The sequence below is a fragment of the Balaenoptera ricei genome, chromosome 3 (genome assembly GCF_028023285.1).
Source record: "Balaenoptera ricei isolate mBalRic1 chromosome 3, mBalRic1.hap2, whole genome shotgun sequence".
In the NCBI taxonomy this organism is placed as follows: Eukaryota; Metazoa; Chordata; class Mammalia; order Artiodactyla; family Balaenopteridae; genus Balaenoptera; species Balaenoptera ricei.
This window is the reverse complement of record NC_082641.1, coordinates 59,910,258-59,932,436: the sequence shown is the minus strand read 5'-3', so window position 1 is coordinate 59,932,436 and position 22,179 is coordinate 59,910,258. Positions and strand designations below refer to the sequence as shown.

General features: G+C 37.4%; 1 protein-coding gene across 2 annotated transcripts in view; it reads right to left on the bottom strand.

The window, feature by feature from the left end:
* POLK (DNA polymerase kappa) overlaps positions 1-22,179 on the bottom strand; it is a 76,191-nt gene that overhangs the window by 20,470 nt on the left and 33,542 nt on the right. For both annotated transcript variants that reach the window (XM_059916591.1, XM_059916592.1), the window contains exons 3-5: positions 20,716-20,835; positions 11,800-11,952; positions 2,589-2,720 (exon numbers count right to left, since the gene is read on the bottom strand). In XM_059916591.1, the coding sequence (XP_059772574.1) occupies positions 2,589-2,720; positions 11,800-11,952; positions 20,716-20,835 (405 nt within the window). The remainder of the gene's footprint in view (positions 1-2,588; positions 2,721-11,799; positions 11,953-20,715; positions 20,836-22,179) is intronic.

Below are 22,179 nucleotides of genomic sequence, written 5' to 3'. Positions count from 1 at the left end.
GCTTTCTCCAGTTGTGGCGAGTGGGGGCTACTCTTCGTTGTGGTGTGCAGGTTTCTCATTGCGGTGGCTTCTCTTGTTGTGGAGCACAGGCTCTAGGCTTGCAGGCTTCAGTACTTGTGGTGCACGGGCTCAGTAGTTGTGGCTCGTGGGCTCTAGAGCACAGACTCAGTAGTTGTGGCTCATGGGCTTAGTTGCTCCGCAGCATGTGGGATCTTCCCAGACCAGGGATTGAACCCATGTCCCCTGCACTGGCAGGCAGATTCTTAACCACTGCGCCACCAGGGAAGTCCCGAAGTGGACTTGTTTAGAGAGAGACACGCTCCACAGACAGAGTGTGGGTCATCTCAGAAGGTGAGAAAGGCCCGTTTTTGTTCATTTTAAAAAGGAATAATCTTACATGAAGGTATTATGTTGCTTTAGAAAGTAGTTCTACTCCAATTAATTATAATATGTCCATCAAACTCCACTCAGTACACACATTAATGCATGTATCCATTCAGAAAACAAAAATCAGGATTTAGAATGGAAAAGATGACAAAATCTGTAGTGTAAGTCTGTGTCTATATTAAATGATGGGGAGAAGTCTGGAGTTGCATCTTGGGATAAAAGAAATATGTAAAGAGATCAGAATCTCTGCACGATTCCAGAAATGCCTTTTATATAAGATAGTTTTATTATATGAAAGTATGAATTTTTTTTAACCACTGAAGTATTAGCTGAAATTAGAGGAACTGGTTGCCAAAATAATATGTATATTAGAAAAACATACTTGCTGAATTATATTATGTTTCACCTAGTGTTTAAAAGCTGTCTGCCGTATCATGAGAAAACTTTTTTTTGATGTTTTATAAAAAGAAAGCATTTTAGCTTAATATAATTATGAACAGCTGAGTCAAAGCTAATTTTAGAAAATGGTGACATAAAACTTGGCCAAGCTTTACTTAGAGAGTACCTTAATTAGTTTTGTTCTTGTAGAAGAAACCAATTCTACAATGTGCTCAAATGGAATCTTTCTAGTGAAAATGAAACTCTGGAAGGTCTGTAGTTGGCAGCCAACTAAGATTATTCTGAATGAGAAGTACTCTCTGGAGACAAGGAATACTCACGAACTTCCTTTACATAGGATATTGCTTTAAGAACAAAAATAGACAGACTCCAGTAAAAATCAAGCACTTAGGCTTGGAGAGCAGTTAAAGCTATTCCATTCTTTTTGGATAAAACAAAAATGGCTTCTTCTTAAACGTTTAAACCAAGCCATAAATATTAATGCATTTATAATCAGTGAATTTGCACTGTAGTTTATTTACAGATAAGAGTCCATTTGTCATCTGCAAATAACTAGTTAGACCCTGATTGAATTTGAAGAAAGGTTTCTCCATCTTATGTAAATAACTAAAGAGAACTAAAAACAATTTAATTCTCATTGTCATACTGTCAGAAGTTTTACTGAGTTAAAGTAGAATGTAAAAAAATTCTTACGAAGTCTTTGAAGGATTTTCAAACTTACTAAAAGCTTATAATATTTATGGTTGGCATTTTATCTCTACTTAAGAATACAGTAAAACAGATAAGCAGTAACCTGTGTGAACGTGCTTTCCCTTCCCCACCACCTCTGCAGATGTAGGCACAAAAGCACTTGCTTCCACAGGCTGTTTTTGAAAGAATTTTTTAAAACTTTAAAAAAACTGGGGGTGGAGTATCATTTTGATTTGGGGGAGGTTTCACTTCTAGGGGAAATGAGGTGGAATACAAATAAGAAGAGTGAATCTAAAGACAATTTACGAGACTAAATGGCAATAAGTGGGAGGCCAGAGTTTTTAAATGTTTCAATTCAGACAGTAGTCTTTAACACACTGCATTTTGCCACAGTAGTCTAAAAATGTTTGATGTCATATACTAAAATTTCAATTTATGACTGAAGTTTTAGCAGTGGCATGATAGTCCAGTTGTTACCACAATTAGAGAAAAGGGCAGTTTTTCATACATGGCAGTTTAGGCTATTTTAGTGAATAATCAAATCTTTATTTTTCAGAGGACCTTTTCAAAGCAATAGATTATTCCCCTTTTTCTTTGATTACAGCCTTCTGGATATTAAATGCTCATAAGCACCTTCCCTAGATTATGGGGCAAGGAGAGCAGCTAATCAAAATAAGTTAATTTTGTTACTGTTTAAAAACATTGATAAAAATTTATTCAGAAAAGAGAGTGGAATTAATGACTTGGAATTAATTCTGTAGATTATAAATATAAGGTGATTCTAGAAGAAAATGTACATTGCACATTAACAGAAAAATAGCTAAAGTTAATTTAGGTTATAATTAAGGCAATTCAGAGTTTTCTGGGGAGATAAGAGTTTTCTATGCAGACAGAAAAACACATGGAAAAGCAAAGAACTGGGAAATAGAAGAGTGTATTCTGGACACATATGCAGCTCAGTATTTGACATATAAGCTGAGGAAATGGTAGAAGGGAGACTTAAAGGGATAAGTTAAGGCTAAATTCTGATGTGCTACAGTATTTGGACTTGACTCTGTAGATGATAGGAAATCAGCAGAAGGCTATAAGTAGGGGTGAGACATCAGACTTACCTCTCTACTCACAGCTCGGTATTTGTCAAAGTTTGGGGGCACTATAATAAGTTGTGGGCAGAGTCTTTTTGCAATGAATCCTGGCATGGCTGCACGAACACCATATCTCCTTGCGTGGTAATTTGAAGTAGACTGAAAGAAAATGGACCACATGCGGAAAAATATTCAAACCTAAATGGACATACTGATCGATGCTTTCAAAAGAAACATTACTGATGTGCATTTTCAATTCAAGGACATTTCTTTTATAGGCCACTGTCTCAAATCAAGCTTTGACTTTATCCTGTTATGGTATAACACCATGACCCTCTCCCACTGCTGTACCATATTTATAATGTGACATGAGGTAATAAGCAAGACTGTGCTAATAAAAAGGTTCTTACATTTCCAGTAACTAAACTTCATTGGTTTTAATGCATACCTGTAATATAGTATATATAAAAGTTTAGATGATAGTGGGTGATGTTACATTAAAGTAATAATATAGTAGTAGTCAAGTAATAGTTATAAAGCAATATAGTATAAATAGTATAGAAGTTACAAAAAGTAATAGTATACAAAGTAATGGTATAGTACAATAGTATGGATTTGGAATTTGCTCTATTTGGGATTTTGGAAATTTTTGATCTAGAAAAAAAACAAAACAAAGTTCTAATATATGGTCAGTTAAATTAAGTCTCAAACATGAAGTGATTAAAGCATAAAAGAACTTTAAAAATTAAGCTTTATTTCTTAATGCTTGAATATCTTTTTTGGTGAAAACATTTTGACTAGGAGATGGTACTAAACAATTATGAGAGTGTTGCAGCAAAAATAGAAATGAGACTTTTGTTTTCTGATAAACAAGGAAAATAAGGAAACAATGAATAGGCTGGGAAAACAACATAAACAGGCCTGAAAGAGTTAAGCAATCTTGGTTATTCTTTAGCTGTTACTACTAACAAACACTCGCAGCTAGACTTGTCCTTCACAAAGCTGATTACTCTCTGACTCCATACAAATTACCCTTTGCACCTGGCATTTCTTCTCCCCCTATACTCCCTTGTAGCACTCTTCATTTCAGAAAGAAGGTCACGGGCTGATAATCACTGTCACCAGTCCCAGTGTCTGAGCCTCCTGATGCCAGCTTTGGCCATGAATTTGCAGAAGAAAAGAAATGCAAGACCTTCATTACTTTGAGCCTTATCACCTACCCTAGACCACGAGCCCCAGGCTATACAAACTTCCCCTATAACCCAGGGAAGGGGCACAGCTCTTGAGGTGCTACCCTGCTGTGTTACCCCTTTGTCTGGGAAAAGGAATAAAGCTACTCTTTTCTACTTCCTCCAAACTCTGTCTCCGTATTTTTCATTCAGCATTTGTGGACAGGGAGCCAAGATTTTGGCATCGAGAGTAAAAAGGAGAACATTACTTATTAAATCCTGTTGATGAAGATACCTGACAACAATCTAGGTTAATGTGGCAGGCCATAGTACCATTTAGAAAAAATTAATCACAAATGGAATCTTTGGAATCTCAAGTGAAAATTCAAAGAAAGCAAACAAAATCTACTAAATGAAAGCATTATTTCAGAATGATAATATAAATTTGCCATTAATGGTTTTCAAATGGTGTTTAAGAAATCTTGATTGTATTCAAAACTATGCTAATCCTTGGTCAATATTCTGGACTAGAAAGTGCAGACAGCACTTGAAGGACAAACCAATGCTTTAAATATAAACAAATCTAACGGAATTGATATAAAAGCTAGATCTACAGTAGATAGAAACACAATTTTAGATATGACTTGCTTTAACTTTTAGGTTTGTGGGGGATTATAAATCACAGCCACAACCTTTTACAGTTCCTCCTGTCAAAAGGTGGGTTCTGGTTCCTCATACCAAGAGACTTGGTTGTGACTTGCTTTGACCAAAAGAATGTGAGGGAGTGACATTATGAGAGTCCTGAAACCTAGGCATTAAAAAGTCTGCAGCTTCTGGAGAGATTGGTTCAAGATGGCGGAGTAAAAGGATGTGTGCTCACTCCCTCTTGCAAGAGCACCGGAATCACAACTAACTGCTGAACAACCACCAACAGGAAGACACTGGAGCTCACCAAAAAAGGTACCCCACATCCAAAGACAAAGGAGAAGCTGCAATGAGACGGTAGGAGGGGCGCAATCACAATAAAATCAAATCCCATAACTGCTGAGTGGGTGACTCACAGACTGGAGAACACTTATACCACAGAAGTCCACCCACTGGAGTGAAGCTTCTGAGCCCCACATCAGGCTTCCCAACCGGGGGGTCCGGCAACGGGAGGAGGAATTCCTAGAGAACCAGACTTTGAAGGCTAACGGGATTTGACTGCAGGACTTCTACAGGACCAGGGGAAACAGAGACTCCACTCTTGGAGGGTACACACGAAGTACTGTGTGCATCAGGACGCAGGGGGAAGGAGCAGTGACCCCATAGGAGACTGAACCAGACATACCTGCTAGTGTTGGAGGGTCTCCTGCAGAGGTGGGGGGTGGCTGTGGCTCACCAGGAGGACAAGGACACTGGCAGCGGAAGTTCTGGGAAGTACTCCTTGGCGTGAGCCCTCCCGGAGTCTGCCATTAGCCCCACCAAAGAGCCTCTAGGCTCCAGTCCTGGGTCGCCTCAGGCCAAACAACCAACAGGGAGGGAACTCAGCCCCACCCATCAGCAGACAAGCAGGTTAAAGTTTTACTGAGCTCTTCCCACCAGAGCAACACCCAGCTCTACCCACCACCAGTCCCTCCCATCAGGAAGCTTGCACAAGCCTCTTAGATAGCCTCATCCACCAGAGGGCAGACAGCAGAAACAAAGAGAACTACAATCCTGCAGCCTGTGGAAAGAAAACCACATTCACAGAAAGATAGACAAAATGAAAAGGCAGAGGACTATGTACCAGATGAAGGAACAAGATAAAACCCCAGAAAAACAACTAAATGAAGTGGAGATAGGCAACCTTCAGAAAACGAATTCAGAATAATGATAGTGAAGATGATCCAGGACCTCAGAAAAAGAATGGAGGGAAAGATCAAGAAGATGCAAGAAATGTTTAACAAAGACCTAGAAGAATTAAAAAACACCTAGAAGAATTAAAGAACAAACAGAGATGAACAATACAATAATGAAATGAAAAATACACTAGAAGGAATCAATAGCAGAATAACTGAGGCAGAAGAACAGATAAATGACCTGGAAGACAGAATGGTGGAATTCACTGCCATGGAACAGAATAAAGAAAAAAGAATGAAAAGAAATGAAGACAGCCTAAGAGACCTCTGGGACAACATTAAACGCAAAAACATTCGTATTACAGGGGTCCCAGAAGGAGAAGAGAGAGAGAAAGAACCCAAGAAAATATGTGAAGAGATTATAGTCGAAAACTTCCCTAACATGGGAAATGAAATAGCCACCCAAGTCCAGGAAACGCACAGAGTCCCAGGCAGGATAAACCCAAGGAGAAACACGCTGAGACACATAGTAATCAAATTGACAAAAATTAAAGACAAAGAAAAATTATTAAAAGCAACAAGAGAAAAATGCCAAATAACATACAAGGGAACTCCCGTAAGGTTAACAGCTGATTTCTCAGCAGAAACTCTACAAGCCAGAAGGGAGTGGCAAGATATATTTAAAGTGATGAAAGGGAAGAAACTACAACAAAGATTACTCTACCCGGCAAGGATCTCATTCAGATTCGACAGAGTAATTAAAAGCTTTACAGACAAGCAAAAGCTAAGAAATTCAGCACCAGCAAACCAGCTCTACAACAAATGCTAAAGGAAATTCTCTAAGTGGGAAACACAAGAGAAGAAAAGAACCTACAGAAACAAACACAAAACAATTTAGAAAATGGTAATAGGAACATACTTATCAATAATTACCTTAAATGTGAATGGATTAAATGCTCCAACCAAAAACTCAGGTTCGCTGAATGGATACCAAAACAAGACACATGTATATGCTGTCTACAACAGACTCACTTCAGACCTAGGGACACATACAGACTGCAAGTAAGGGGATGGAAAAGATATTCCATGCAAATGGAAATCAAATGAAAACTGGAGTAGCAATACTCTTATCAGATAAAATAGGCTTTAAATAAAGAACGTTATAAGAGACAAGGAAGGACACTACATAATGATCAAGGGATCAATCCAAGAAGAAGACATAACAATTATACATATATATGCACCCAACATAAGAGAACTTCAATACATAAGGCAAATGCTAATAGCTATAAAAGAGAAAATTGACAGTAACACAATAATAGTGGGGGACTTTAAGACCTCACTTACACCAATGGACAGATCATCCAGACAGAAAATTAATAAGGAAACAAAAGCTTTAAATGACACAATAGACCAGATAGATTTAATTGATATTTATAGGACATTCCACCTGAACGTGGCAGAATACACTTTCTTCTCAAGTGCACGCAGAACATTCTCCAGGATAGATCACATCTTGGGTCACAAATCAAGCCTTGGTAAATTTAAGAAAACTGAAATCATATCAAGCATCTTTTCCAACCACAACACTATGAGATTAGAAATCAATTACAGGGAAGAAAACGTAAAAAACACAAACACATGGAAGTTAAACAATACGTTACTAAATAACCAAGAGATCACTGAAGAAATCAAAGAGGAAATCAAAAAATACCTAGAGACAAATGACAACGAAAACACAACAATCCAAAACCTAGTGGATGCAGCAAAAGCAGTTCTAAGAGGGAAGTTTATAGTAATACAATCCTACCTCAAGAAACAAGAAAAATCTCAAATAAACAACCTAAGCTTACACCTAAAGCAACTAGATAAAGAACAAACAAAACCCAAAGTTAGAAGAAGGAAAGAAATCTTAAAGATCAGAGCAGAAATAAATGAAATAGAAACAAACAAAACAATAGCAAAGATCAATAAAACTAAAAGCTGGTTCTTTGACAAGATAAACAAAATTGATAAACCATTAGCCAGACTCATCAAGAAAAAGAGGGAGAGGACTCAAATCAATAAAATTAGAAATGAAAGAGGAGAAGTTACAACAGACTCTGCAGAAATACAAAGCATCATAAGAGACTACTACAAGCAACTCTATGCCAATAAAATGGACAAGCTGGAAGAAATGGACATATTCTTAGAAAGGTATAACCTTGCAAGACTGAATCAGGAAGAAATAGAAACTGTGAGCAGACCAATCACACATAATGAAATTGAAACTGTGATGAAAAATCTTCCAACAAACAAAAGTCCAGGACCAGATGGCTTCACAGGTGAATTCTATCAAACACAGAGAAGAGCTAACATCCATCTTTCTCAAACTCTTTCAAAAAAGTGCAGAGGAAGGAACACTCCCAAACTCATTCTACAAGGCCACCATCACCCTGATACCAAAACCAGACAAAGATACTACAAAAAAGGAAAATTATAGGCCAATATCACTGATGAATATAGATGCAAAAATCCTCAACAAAATACTAGCAAACAGAATCCAACAACACATTAAAAGGATCATACACCACAATCAAGTGGGATTTATCCCAGGGATGCAAGGATTCTTCAATATATGCAAATCAATCAATGTGATAACACCATATTAACAAATTGAAGAATAAAAACCATATGATCATCTCAATAGATGCAGAAAAAGCTTTTGACAAAATTCAACACCCATTTAGGATAAAAACTCTCCAGAAAGTGGGCCTAGAGGGAACCTACCTCATCATAATAAAGGCCATATACGACAAACCACAGCAAACATCATTCTCAGTGGTGAAAAACTGAAACCATTTCCTCTAAGATCAGGAACAGGACAAGGATGTCCACTCTCGCCCCTCTTATTCAACATAGTTTTTGAAGTCTTAGCCAAGGCAATCAGAGAAGAAAAAGAAAGAAAGAAAGAAAACAAATTGTAAAAGAAGAAGTACAAAGGTCACTGTTTGCAGATGCCATGATACTATACATAGAGAATCCTAAAGATGCCACCAGAAAACTACTAGAGCTAATCAATGAATTTGGTAAAGTTGCAGGATACAAAATTAATGCACAGAAATCTTTTGCATTCCTATACACTAACAATGAAAGATCAGAAAGAGAAATTAAGGAAACAATCCCATTCACCATTGCAACAAAAAGGATAAAATACCTAGGAATAAACCGACCTAAGGAGGTAAAAGACCTGTACTCAGAAAACTATAAGTCACTGATCAAAGAAATCAAAGATGACACAAACAGATGGAGAGATATAGCATGTCTGTGGATTGGAAGAATCAATATTGTGAAAATGACTATACTACCCAAAGCAACCTATAGATTCAATGCTATCCCTATCAAATTACCAATGGCATTTTTTACAGAACTAGAACAAAAATCTTAAAATTTGTATGGAGACACAAAAGACCCCGAATAGCCAAAGCAATCTTGAGAAAGAAAAACGGAGCTGGAGGAATCAGATTCCCTGACTTCAGACTGTACCACAAAGCTACAGTAATCAAGAAAATACGGTACTGGCACAAAAACAGAAATACAGATCAATGGAACAGGATAAAAAGCCCAGAGATAAATCCATGCACCTATGGTCAACTGATCTATGACAAAGGAGGCAAGGATATACAATGGAGAAAAGACAGCCTCTTCAGTAAGTGGTGCTGGGAAAACTGGACAGCTACATGTAGAAGAATGAAATTAGAACACCCCTAACATCATACACAAAAATAAACTCAAAATGGATTAAAGATGTAAATGTAAGACCGGATACTATAAAGGTCTTAGAGTAAAACATAGGAAGAACACTCTTTGATACAAATCACAGCAAGATCTTTTTTGACCCACCTCCTAGAGTAATGGAAATAAAAACAAAAATAAACAAATGGGACCTAATGAAACTTAAAAGCTTTTGCACAGCAAAGGAAACTATAAACAAGATGAAAAGACAACCCTCAGAATGGGAGAAAATATTTGCAAACAAATCAACGGAGAAAGGATTAATCTCCAAAATATATAACCAGCTCATGCAACTCAATATTAAAAAAACAAACAACCCAATCCAAAAATGGTCAGAAGACCTACAGAGACGTTTCTCCACAGAAGACATACAGATGGCCAAGAGGCACATGAAAGGCTGCTCAACATCACTAATTATTAGAGAAATGCAGATCAAAACTACAATGAGGTAGCACCTCACACGGTCAGAATGGGCATTATCAGAAAATCTACAAAGAACAAATGCTGGAGAGGGTGTGGAAAAAAGGGAACCCTCTTGCACTGTTGGTGGGAATGTAAACTGATACAGTCACTATGGAGAACAGTATGGATGTTACTTAAAAAACTAAAAAAACATAATAAAAACCCAGCAAAAACCATAATTCAGAAAGATACATACACCCCAATGTTCACTGCAGCACTATTTAAAATAGCCAGGTCATGGAAGCAACCTAAATGCCCATCAACAGACAAATGGATAAAGAAGATGTGGCACATATATATAATGGAATATTATTCAGCCATAAAAAGGAACGAAATTGGGTCATTTGTAGAGACGTGGATGGACTTAGAGACTGTCATACAGAGTGAAGTAAGTCAGAAAGAGAAAAACAAATATCGTATATTAACACATATATGTGGAATCTAGAAAAATGGTACAGATGAACTGGTCTGCAAGGCAGAAATAGAGACAGAGATGTAGAGAACAAACGTATGGACACAAAGTGGGGAAAGTGGGGATGGGTGGTGGGATGAATTGGGAGATTGGGATTGACATATATACACTAATATGTATAAAATAGATAACTAATAAGAACCTGCTATATAAAAAATACATTAAAAAAAAAAAAGTCTGCAGCTTCTGCCTTTGCTTTTGTGGGATCCAGCAACTATGTAAGATCTTGTGTTAGATTACAAAATGATGATGCACCACGTGGAGTGGAAAGCTCATAGCTGGAAGCACGTTAGTGAAGCCATTTTGGATCCTTCAGCCCCAGCTAAATAGGCCCAGCCAACCCCAAGTGGAGTAGAGATGAACCATCCCCATTGTCCTCTGCTCAAATTACAGAATCATGAGCATAAATGGGTGTCCACTAAGTACTGAAGGGGTTCATATACATAATTTCACATAAATATATGGTGATACATATTCTTAATAAAATTAAATATATTTTTTTCAAATATTAGTTGATGATTTGTAGGAGAGGAGAGTATCCTTTCCTACAAACACTACTTTGGAACCAGGATTGTTAGTTGCCTGCATACTTGTGGGAGCAGAGATAATGAACAAACAGATTACAGTTTTATAATAAAATAACTCGGGAATCAGGTTAATAGATACCTAAGGCACTGAAAGGAGTAGAACAGGAAAGAAGCTTCCTTATGTCTTTTGTATTTTTTTTAATACCAAAACCCATATACTCCAGTTGCTGTTTCTAATTCCCAACACATTTTTAGCTACACACAGCTATCCTGGTCACCTTTACCTTCTGTGGTGAGGGTGGCAATAAGGAAAAGCAACATAGTCACAGAAATGCAAAGGTTTCAAGTCATGGAAAAAACCACTTAATTACAGTACTTACATTAATGAAACATGTTACTCCAAAACTGGTGTTGGCAAACTTTTTCTGTAAAGGTTCAAATACTTTAGGCTTTGCAGATCATATGGCCTCTGTTGCAATTACTAAACTCTGCTCTTTTAATGAAACAATAATAAATGAATGGGTGTGACAGTATTCCAATAAAACTTTTAAAATTTTTATTGGAGTACAGTTGATTTACAATGTTGTGTTCAATAAAATTTTATTTTCAAAATAAGGCAGCAGGCTGGATTTGGCCTGTAGGCCATTGTTTGCAAACCTCTGCTTCAGAATAACATTTCCTTTTCTTTCTTTTTCAATTCTCTTTAACTAGAACAGTTACTTAAGAAAAATATAATTTGCAATAGAAAGATACAATGCCACTCTACCATTTACCAGGTTTGTAACTTTGGGGACATTATTAAACACCTCTCTGAGTTTGTTTTCTTATCTGTCAAATGGAAATAAAAATTTGTACATCAAGTGATGTTGAAAAGATTCAGTAATTGAACACATAGAAATACTCTGATAGAACTGGTAGAACTCAATAGTCTTTCCCCTTCGTGAACCAGTAAGGATTACTTGAATATGAATATGTCATGAACTTCCTATTTGTCTTTGATCTTTATCTACTTACCAACATACTCACTGATCCTACAGCAATGGGTTTATCCTTCAGTTCTGGATTGTCTCTCATTTCTACAGCTGCATAGAAAGCATCCATGTCAATGTGTACTATGGTATTGTTCAGATCCCGGCTGTGTTCCAATTCCATTGCAAATCTGTCGACCTTAATTTTTAAAAAGTTAACATACTTTAGACAACACAATATTGAAATACCACTAATCATAACATTAATCTTTTTTTTTTTTTTTTTTTGGCCAAGTGACTTGTGGGATCTTAGTTCCCCAACCAGGGATCGAACCTGGCCCCATGGCAGTGAAAGAACCAAGTGCTAACCACTGGACTGCCAGGGAATTCCCAACACTAATCTTACTTTTAGTAGGTGTCAATTTGTCTCTGTCTGTCCATCCATCCATCTCGCCACACACTCACCCACCCATCCCCACACCTATCTATGTATATTTGATTATTGTTTATTAAGGCTTTTATTTTCATGAACATAGGCAGTCTGTTCTCAAACATCATTCCCTACTAACTCTTGCATTTTTCAATACCCACAAGTACATAACAGGTACTTAATAAATATTTACTAAATGAATAAAGCATTCCAACTGTTTATATATCAAATGATTCTACTGCTTTATAAATTTGGAAAACAACTTACTGTAACTAAAAGCTTCAGTTTAGGTAAAATAAACAACAGCTCCCACCTGACTCATAATATTAATGTCTTAAAATATTAACAAAGGAAATGTACAATAAAAGATTATACTTCTTTGGCATATGATGTTTATGCTGAATACTACTGTACAATTGATTGTCCTAAGGCGTACTGTAAACATTTCCTCTGCAGAATTGCTTTTATAAGGCTAAAATTTGATAACTGTTAGCCTATTTGAATCAAAATTGAAAATTTAATCTGTAATTTATCCTTTCATGAAATTTCAACATATATAAATATATCAAATATAACAGTGAAGAATCTTTAAGGAAATTTTGTTTCTTTACAGAAAAAGAGTTGGAGTGATAAGAAAGAAGAAAGAGAAATGAAAGGAATAACCAAAGTAGGGCAGTAAGAAAAGGGTTTATGTAGCAGACATACCCATTCTCAAGTGTTCCTTTTTTGTGGCCTCTACTATACAGGCTGAAAAAGCTAAATACACAGTTTTCTAGCTTCCCCTGCAGCTGGGGGTGGCTGTGTGACCATTTTGATCTAGTAACATATAAGGAAGTCAGTAAGAGCATTAAGTAAAATCATGAAGAGAAGAGAAAAGAAAGCTATTGAATGAAACAGAGTACATAAAGAGCATGGAAGAGTGTCTTGGCACATGGTACAAGTTCAATAAATGCAATCTATTACTAAAAGGATCACTGGAGAACTGCATAACAAAGCAGTAAAAAATTAAGGGAAAAGCAGCCAGAAAGAAATAAGCAAATGGGGTGAGCTCTGGAATGAAAGCAATTTCCATCATGTGGAGATCCCTAGAGTAGGTTTCCTAAAAGGTGGAGAGTTTCAGAGGCATAATTTAGCTTTTTCCCCTCGTTGGACTTCAACCGTGTTTTCATTCTGCAGAATTTTTTTTTTCAAGGTCTTCCTTCTTAACATTATAGTGACGCCTGGCCTACTGGCTACAAGTTGAAACCGCAACTCCCTTCCTCCCTTTCTTCTTTCCTTCCTTCCTTCCTTCCTTCCTTCCTTCCTTCCTCCCTCCCTCCCTCCCTCCCTTCCTTCTTTCTCTTTCTTTCTTTCTTTCTTTCTTTCTTTCTTTCTTTCTTTCTTTCTTTCTTTCTTTCTTTCTTTCTTTCTTTATGGCTGCGTTGGGTCTTTGTTGCTGCGTGTGGGCTTTCTCTCATTGTGGTGAGCAGGGGCTACTCTTTGTCATGGCGCGTGGGCTTCTCATTGTGGTGGCTTCTCTTGTTGTGGAGCACGGTCTCTAGGTGTGCAGGCTTCAGTAGTTGTGGCGCACGGGCTTAGTTGCTCTGCGGCATGTGGGATCTTCCTGGACCAGGGCTCGAACCCATGTCCCCTGCATTGGCAGGCAGATTCTTAACCACTGCACCACCAGGGAAGCCCCGCAACTCCTCTTTTAGAAACAATCACCCTGATTCATATTTGTCTCCAGTAGCCACAGTGAGACTTTCTAGAGGATCCATTCCTGTTTAGGCTGCAACTCACTGAATAACCTGGGGTGCTCTGTGCCTTCTTCAGGCTGTTCCTCTGTGCAGAATGCCCTTCCTAGTTCTGTCACCAACCTTTCAAGGATCAGCTCAGACGCGTCTCTGTAACTTAATTGGATCTCTGTCCTCTGTGCCACAGAATTCAATGTTCCCTTACTTGTTTTCCTGCTCTTACTATGGCACTTACTGTAATATTAGACTCTAAATTGTGAGTTCCATCAGGAGAAAGACCTTATCTGCTTTAAAAAGTTTTCCTCAAAGGGAGATTAAAGGGTACAAACTTCCAGTTACAAAATAAATGAGGCACAAAGATGAAGTATACAGCATGGTGAATAATACTGTAATAACTTTGTATGATGACAGATGGTAACTATAGACTGATCCTGGTGATCATTTTGTAACATACAGAAATATTTAATCACTATATTGTGCACCTGAAACTAACATAGTGTTATAGGTCAATTGACCTACTTCAGTTAAAAAGAAAAGATGAGTAAGATTTGGGGTCTAAGGTACAGTATGATAACTATAGCTAACAATACTGTACTGATATGTGAAAGTTACTAGAATGTAAATTTTAAAGGTTCTCACAATGAAAATAAATAATGGTAACTATGTAAACAAGCAAACAAACATAAATTCTTTCCTCATAGAAGAGAAAGGGAGGAGAGACTTGTACACCCATTTATACATATCAGTATAAATTTTATTCTTTTATATATATTTATTCCATATATATAATATATATATTTCTGATTAAAAAAGAGAAAGTAGTATTTGTAGAAAAAGTTTGGAGAAGGCTGATCTCATGCAGTGAGATACCACACCTAATAAATGGAACTTTTTAACATGACTGCAATTTATCATCCAGATTTAAAATAACTATTTCTTCCAGTACTTCAATTTCAAACTAGAGAATAGCATCCTGACATAAAAAAAGATGTAAACAATTCATGGAGAGTAATAAAAACAAGGGTTGATTAAAAACAACTCTATATCAATCCAGAAAATGTGCCTTAGATTTGAGTCAACTGAGAATAAGGGAGCAGCATCTGAAATACCTTAACCCAGAAACGCTGAAAAGGAAGACCATAATAAATAGAAAACAAACCAAATGGGAAAAAGTTCTCCTTAGACTCCTACATTAATGCTATGACAGTTTCCTCAGCAATCTATTGTCTTTTCTGTGCTTAAACAAGTGTACAGGTGCCAAAAGGAAACCTCGCCACTGAATGACTCACACATTCCACTTTGCTTTACTGTCTCTCATTAGTCACCCTTATCTGAACTCTTTTCTTCTACATCTACCAAATGCACAGCACCACTGCTTTTTTCCAGTTTCTTCTACTGAAATTCTCATTCATGTTTTCCTTTCTTCCATTTTTCCTTCCAAATGACTTCCAAGTTCTGATCTGACTCTCTAATATGTACCTAGTCCCTCTTGCTACAGTTCAGAGCCAGTGTGTGTCACAGTGGGTTTTTGTTTGGGTCTCAAGCCTGCCACTTACTAGTTACATGATAGTGGGTAAGTTAATCCCTCTTATCCTTACTTTCTTTATCTGTAAAGAGGGACTAAACCAATTTCAAAAGGTTGAAATAATTAAGAGATACCCATATGATGCACTTATCTAGGAATATGGTAAGGGCTTAGTGATATTAACTATAATTTTTAAAGTAGAAATGACATTTACTGAGTATATTATATGTAATATGAAAAATGCTTCTTATGTTAACTCACCTAACGGTCAAATTAATTGAGAGAATAATTATTATTCCCATTTTATAGATGAAACTAAAGCTCAGTAAGATTACATAATTTGCCCTAAGTCATAGAGCTGGTAAATGTTAGAATTAGACCTGGAAAACATGTTACTCTAAAGCCTGTGCTCTTTCCATTACTTTATGATACTTCCCTAAAATGAATTTTTAAAGTATTTAACACTGAAATAAGCTCAAATCAAGCTCTAGTGGTATATTTTATATCCATATTATGTCTTATTTATGTTTTAAAAATCCCCCTTTTGGATTACATTTAGGAGACTACCTCAGAAATATTGTTTTTCATTTTCTTGACTTAATATTACCCTAAAAACTGTTGAGTAAATCTGGGTTCTCCAAATCAAGTGTTAAACTGGTCAAAATGGGCTTCCCTGGTGGCGCAGTGGTTGAGAATCTGCCTGCCAATGCAGGGGACACGGGTTCGAGCCCTGGTCTGGGAAGATCCCACATGCCGCGGAGCAACTAGGCCCGTGAGCCACAACTACTGAGCCTGCGCGTCTGGAGCCTGTGCTCCGCAACAAGAGAGGCCGCGATAGTGAGAGGCCCGCGCACCGCGATGAAGAGTGGCCCCCGCTTGCCACAACTAGAGAAAGCCCTCGCACAGAAACGAAGACCCAACACAGCCAAAACTAAATAAATAAACATTTTTTAAAAATGTTAAAAAAAAAAAGTGCTCAAAATGCATTGATTTGCTGTGTAGTTGCCATTTAATATAACATGGATGTTTGTCTATTCAATTCAAGAGCCCATGTTATAATAAGATGTTTTGACAGCTACAAAAATGATTGTGCTTTTAAGAAGTTTAATGAGGATGGGATGGGGTGGCGAATACTTAGGGAGGTTCTCAAGAAACATCAAGGGAGTTTATGCCTACAGAGCTTTCTTATCTTATCACACATAATAAAATCTACTCCTTGGCAATTTCATGACTCTAAAATAGAAACACATTTCCCATGAAAACCTCTCTGTTCTTTCAGACCTTCTAGACTCCTTAGGATTTCCTCAATACCCTCCCACTTATACAACTTCTTTTAAAGGAAGCTCAAAAACCGAAACAATTTTACAATCAACATAAAACACATTTCCTGCCATTTCCCTTGCAAAAGATGCCACAGAGCCTCCCATGGAATATCAACTAAAACCGTAGCAAAACCTGAAGTACTGCTACACAATGTACGGTATTTTCTGTTTCCTCAGATTATTAGCATATTTAAGGATATGAGCTTTAAAAGTATTATAAACAGCAAGAAGTTGTTATATTGTACCACTCCTATGTATTACATCTTTAAAACTTTATTAAAGGTATTTGTAGACTATAAATCAATAAAACTTACCAAAAAGAGAAAGTAAACTGCCTAAGGATTAATATCAACTTAAAAACAATGTTACTGCAGAGAGAATAGAATTTCTTTTTAACTTGATGAAATAATGCTTAAACTTATGTGAAAGAAACAATGCATGAGAAAAAAAATTTTTTTTCTAAAGAGTAGTGAGGGGGAATATTAAACTATATTCTTATCATTCAATAAATAAAACTGCATGGTACTGATATGGGGAAAGATTCAATTGATTAAAAGAGAGTCCAGGGACTTCCCTGGCGGCGCAGTGGTTAAGAATCTGCCTGCCAATGCAGGGGACATGGGTTCCAGCCCTGGTCCAGGAAGATGCCACATGCCACAGAGCAACTAAGCCCATGCGCCACAACTACTGAGCCTGCCCTCTAGAGCCCACGAGCCACAACTACTGAGCCCACGTGCCACAGCTACTGAAGCCCACGTGCCTAGAGCCTGTGCTCCGCAACAAGAGAAGCCACCGCAATGAGAGGCCCACGCACTGCAACTAAGAGTAGCCCCCGCTCGCCACAGCTAGAGAAAGACCACGCGCAGCAACGAAGACCCGACACAGCCAAAAATAAATAAATAAATTTATTTAAAAAAAAAAAAAAGAGAGAGAGAGTCCAGAAACAAATCCAAGCACAATGAAAATTTAGTATATGGAAGTGCCTCATTTCAATTCAGTGGAGAAAGGACTTATGATTAAATAAATGATGTTGGGACAAGCGGATCACCATTTAGGAAAAATAATACCATTTAGGGAAAATATAATATTATTTAAGAAAAATATACTTCATACTTTACATCAAAACAAATTCCAAATGGACTAAAGATTTGAATATTAAAAAACTATAAAAATACCAAAAGAACATACAGGCTTGGTTGTGAGGAATAACTTTCTATGCACAATACTAAAGCCAAGAAAAACAATTTTAACACTGCTGGATTTGATTACATAAACATTTAAAAATGTATAGGGGAAAAAAATCCCTGCAAAATTAAAAGACAAACAACATATTAGAAAAATCTTTACAAGTGGCAGAGAAAAAAATTTTTCATGTATGATAAGATCTATAAATGAGGAGAAAAAGATACAAACTCCTCTAGAAATGTGGGCAAAGAGTATTGCTTTAGACTGCTAGTTGTACCCTGAAATCTACTCTCTCTTCCTTCCATAGTAATAGATTTTTAGCTGACACATGGCCACCCAGCTAGAGAATATATTTTACAGCTTCTCTTGCACTTAAGTGTGGCTGTGAAACTTAAATGTGAGCTAAAGTAACGTGCGCAAATTCTTTTTCACTTGTTTAATAGTAAATTACTTTCCTTCCATGATATTTTCCTTGTTCTTTCTTCCTTCCCAGAGGCTGGAATATGGATTGAAGGTAATCCATTTCTGTCAATCCAGGTAAGGATAACACTAGGGGATGATGGAACAAGACAATGTAGAACCTGGGTCTCTAAATTACTATGGTGATCAGAACCACCAGATCAGCTGGGACTACATACCTATTATGTGGGAAAGAAATAAACTTACTTGAACCATTATTTTTTTGAGTCTCTTGTGCTAGCTACTTAGCCTATATCCTAACAAACAGAATAAAGGAGGATATTCCCACAAGAAGGAAATATTGATGGCTAATTCACATGTGAAAAGACATTCTTTCTCTGTCATAATCAAAGGAAGGCAAATTAAAACAACCATGAAATAATATTTTGGACACTGTATCAGCAAAAACTAAAAGACTGATAAAATTGATAAAATCTAATTTTAAACAAGTATGTGAGGAAAACAGCACTTTTATGTTGAAAATGTAAAATGGTACCATCTTTGGTGAAAATAACAGAACAGGAGAGTACAAAGATACATGAATACAAATGATCATCCCAATGTTGTACATAAAGCAAAAAACTGGAACCAAGGTGGGATGAGGTAAATAAATTATGCACCTCCATACAGTGGACTGCTTTGAAGCATTAAAACTGATGATTTGACTGACAAATCATCTTTAGTCATGATAGCGCAGAAGATAAAAAACTAGCTTGGGGCTTCCCTGGTGGCACAGTGGTTAAGAATCTGCCTGCCAATGCAGGGGACACGGGTTCGAGCCCTGGTCCAGAAAGATACCACATGCCATGGAGCAACTAAGCCCATGTGCCACAGCTACTGAGCCTGTGCTCTAGAGCCCTTGAGCCACAACTACTGAAGCCCGCACGCCTGGAGCCTGTGCTCCACAACAAGAGAAGCCACTGCAATGAGAAGCCCGCGTACCGCAACAAGGAGTGGTCCCTGCTCGCCGCAACTAGAGGGGGCCAGCGCACAACAACGAAGACCCAACGCAGCCAAAAATAAATAAATAAATTTTTTTAAAAACCCCAAAACTAGCTTGTGCTCTAGGAAAGCATATATCAAAAAAGAAAATGACACACTGTAGTTTGATAAAGAAAACAAAATTTATAATCTTCGAACTCTATCATGAAAAGAATTTTGTAGCACAGTAGATTAATATTATAATTTTATTGTTATGTTATAGCTTAAAGTGCTTTGTAAAACAATCAGATTTTGATAGAGGGTAAAACTTTTTTTTTTTAATTAATTTTTGGCTGTGTTGGGTCTTCGTTGCTGTGAGTGGGCTTTCTCTAGTTGCAGCGAGTGGGGGCTACTCTTTGTTGTGGTGCGCGGGCTTCTCACTGCGGTGGCTTCTCTTGTTGCAGAGCACGGGCTCTAGGTGTATGGCCTTCAGTAGTTGTGGCACATGGGCTCAGTAGTTATGGCTCGCGAGCTCTAGAGCTCAGGCTCAGTAGTTGTGGCACACAGGCTTTGTTGCTCTGCAGCATGTGGGATCTTCCCGGACCAGGGCTCGAACCCACGTACCCTGCACTGGCAGGCAGATTCTTAACCACTGCGCCACCAGGGAAGTCCCAGAGGGTAAAACTGTCTTTAAAAGTGAACTTCAATGTTACTGCTTTGAGTTCTCAGTCTACCACACGATGCCTTGCAACTTGGCTCTTCTCAAACTCTTCTACTGAAATAACTTTTAATACCACAGGAAACTGAGTATTTACTCCCCAAAGATGCTGAAGAAGCCAGAGGCCCCAAATTTTTAGAAGTCTTGTGTTTATCTTAAAAGTTCACATACATTTGGCACTCTACCATTTACATGACTTTTCATTTTACTGTAACACAATTATGTTTTAAAGTACTTTCAAATTTAATTAGTTAACATGTTCCCCCGAATCTTTTTTGCAAAATTAGTTTTGCAGAAAACATGCCACATTTATCTTGTGGGCTTTTCTAGCTGCAATGTACCTACATAATAAAAAGAACAAAAGCTTTGGATTAAATCCTAGCTCTGCCAACTACCTGTCATATGAAGCTGGGCAAGTCACTTAACCTAACTAAGGCTCCATTTACTCTTCTGTATAATGCAGGTGACAATGTCTAGGTGTGGGTCTTTACATAAAAGGGTAGAGCAGTATTTAACAAAGTTGTATGCACATTTGTTAAATTTTATGCTTTACAATGTAATGAACATTTACATTTCACCTTGTTTTCAGTTATGACTTGACCATGATGCATTTTAACTATCAATTATTATTCTACCAGCTTCCACTTTACTTAGCAATTGAATTAATACCTGTAATTGTGCTTTCCTTAGCTGCTGGCTGGTAATTTGAGCTTTTTGTTGCATCATATTTTCAATTCGTTGGTTGACTTGCTTTTCTTTCTTGAGCTCGTTTCCATAAAATCTGGACCCCTACATAGGAAAACAAAATAAGTATAAGAAGAATGTTTGAAGGAAGCATCACTGTGAACCTGATGGCTAAGAGCACAGACTCTAGAAACAAAATGACTGAATTCAAAACTTACCTCCATTACTCACTAGCTGGGTTACCCTAAAATTAATCTTATTATGTTTCAGGTTTCCTTATCTGTAAAATGAATTTATAGTTACCTAAATCATAGGATTCTTGTGAGGCAGTATGTAGCACAGTACAAACTCTAGAGATGAGTACAGATCTGCACTCAGAAAATAACAATGTGTCCTAGGTGGGATTCTCCGGGCATATCCAAGGCCTTAGTCAGCTGGGTTATCAGTTATCTCCTTCACTTTCACTTAAAAATTATTGTAAAAAATTAACTAACAGAAACCTCAATTAAATAGAGTCAGAGATCAGAAGGGGGAGCTCTCATGCCCTTTGATGATAGTAGAAAGCAAGACAAAGAGGACTCTTCTTTTCTGGCAAGAACTCAGCCAATGAAAAGTCATTGACTCTGTTTACTATACCCTTGCCAACTTCCTTTTCCCTTATTGGAAAGAGTTTTCCTCTCCAGTTTTGCTGGGGACTTGCATTTGGCTTGCCATGGTTGCAGACCTTGAACTGCAATTTTCTGCTGATCTTGAATAAACCCATTTTTTTAGTGGAGAAATAACTGGCAGTCTATTTGTTTTAGGTAAACAGTACTTTAACAAATTTAATGTTAGCCATTAAATAAAATATAGAAAATAACTTTTAGAAAATCATCCGTCATTCCATCACTGAACATACTATCTATTTATAAGGTTGATGGACATTTAATTATTTTCACTTTCTGGCTATTACGAAAAACGCTGCAATGAACAATTGTGTACACATTTTGTGTGGACACATGTTTTCATCTTCCTTGGATATGTACCTAGGAGCGGAATCTCTGTGTTATATGGTAACTCCACGCTAAACCTTCTGAGGAACTGCCAGACTGTTTTCCAAAGTGGCAGAACCATTTTACAAACCTACCAGCAATGTATGAGGGTACCAATTTCTCTATATCCTTGCAACATCTGTTACTGTCTATCTTATTTTTTTTTAAATAAATAAATTTATTTTTGGCTGCGTTGGGTCTTCGTTGCTGTGCGCGGGCTTTCTCTAGTCGCAGCGAGCAGGAGCTACTCTTTGTTGCGGTGTGCAGGCTTCTCATTGCGGTGGCTTCTCTTGTTGCGGAGTGCGGGCTTCAGTAGTTGCGGCACGTGGTCTCAGTAGTTGTGGCTCACGGGCTCTAGGGCGCAGGCTCAGTAGTTGTGGCGCACGGGCTTAGTTGCTCCATGGCATGTGGGATCTTC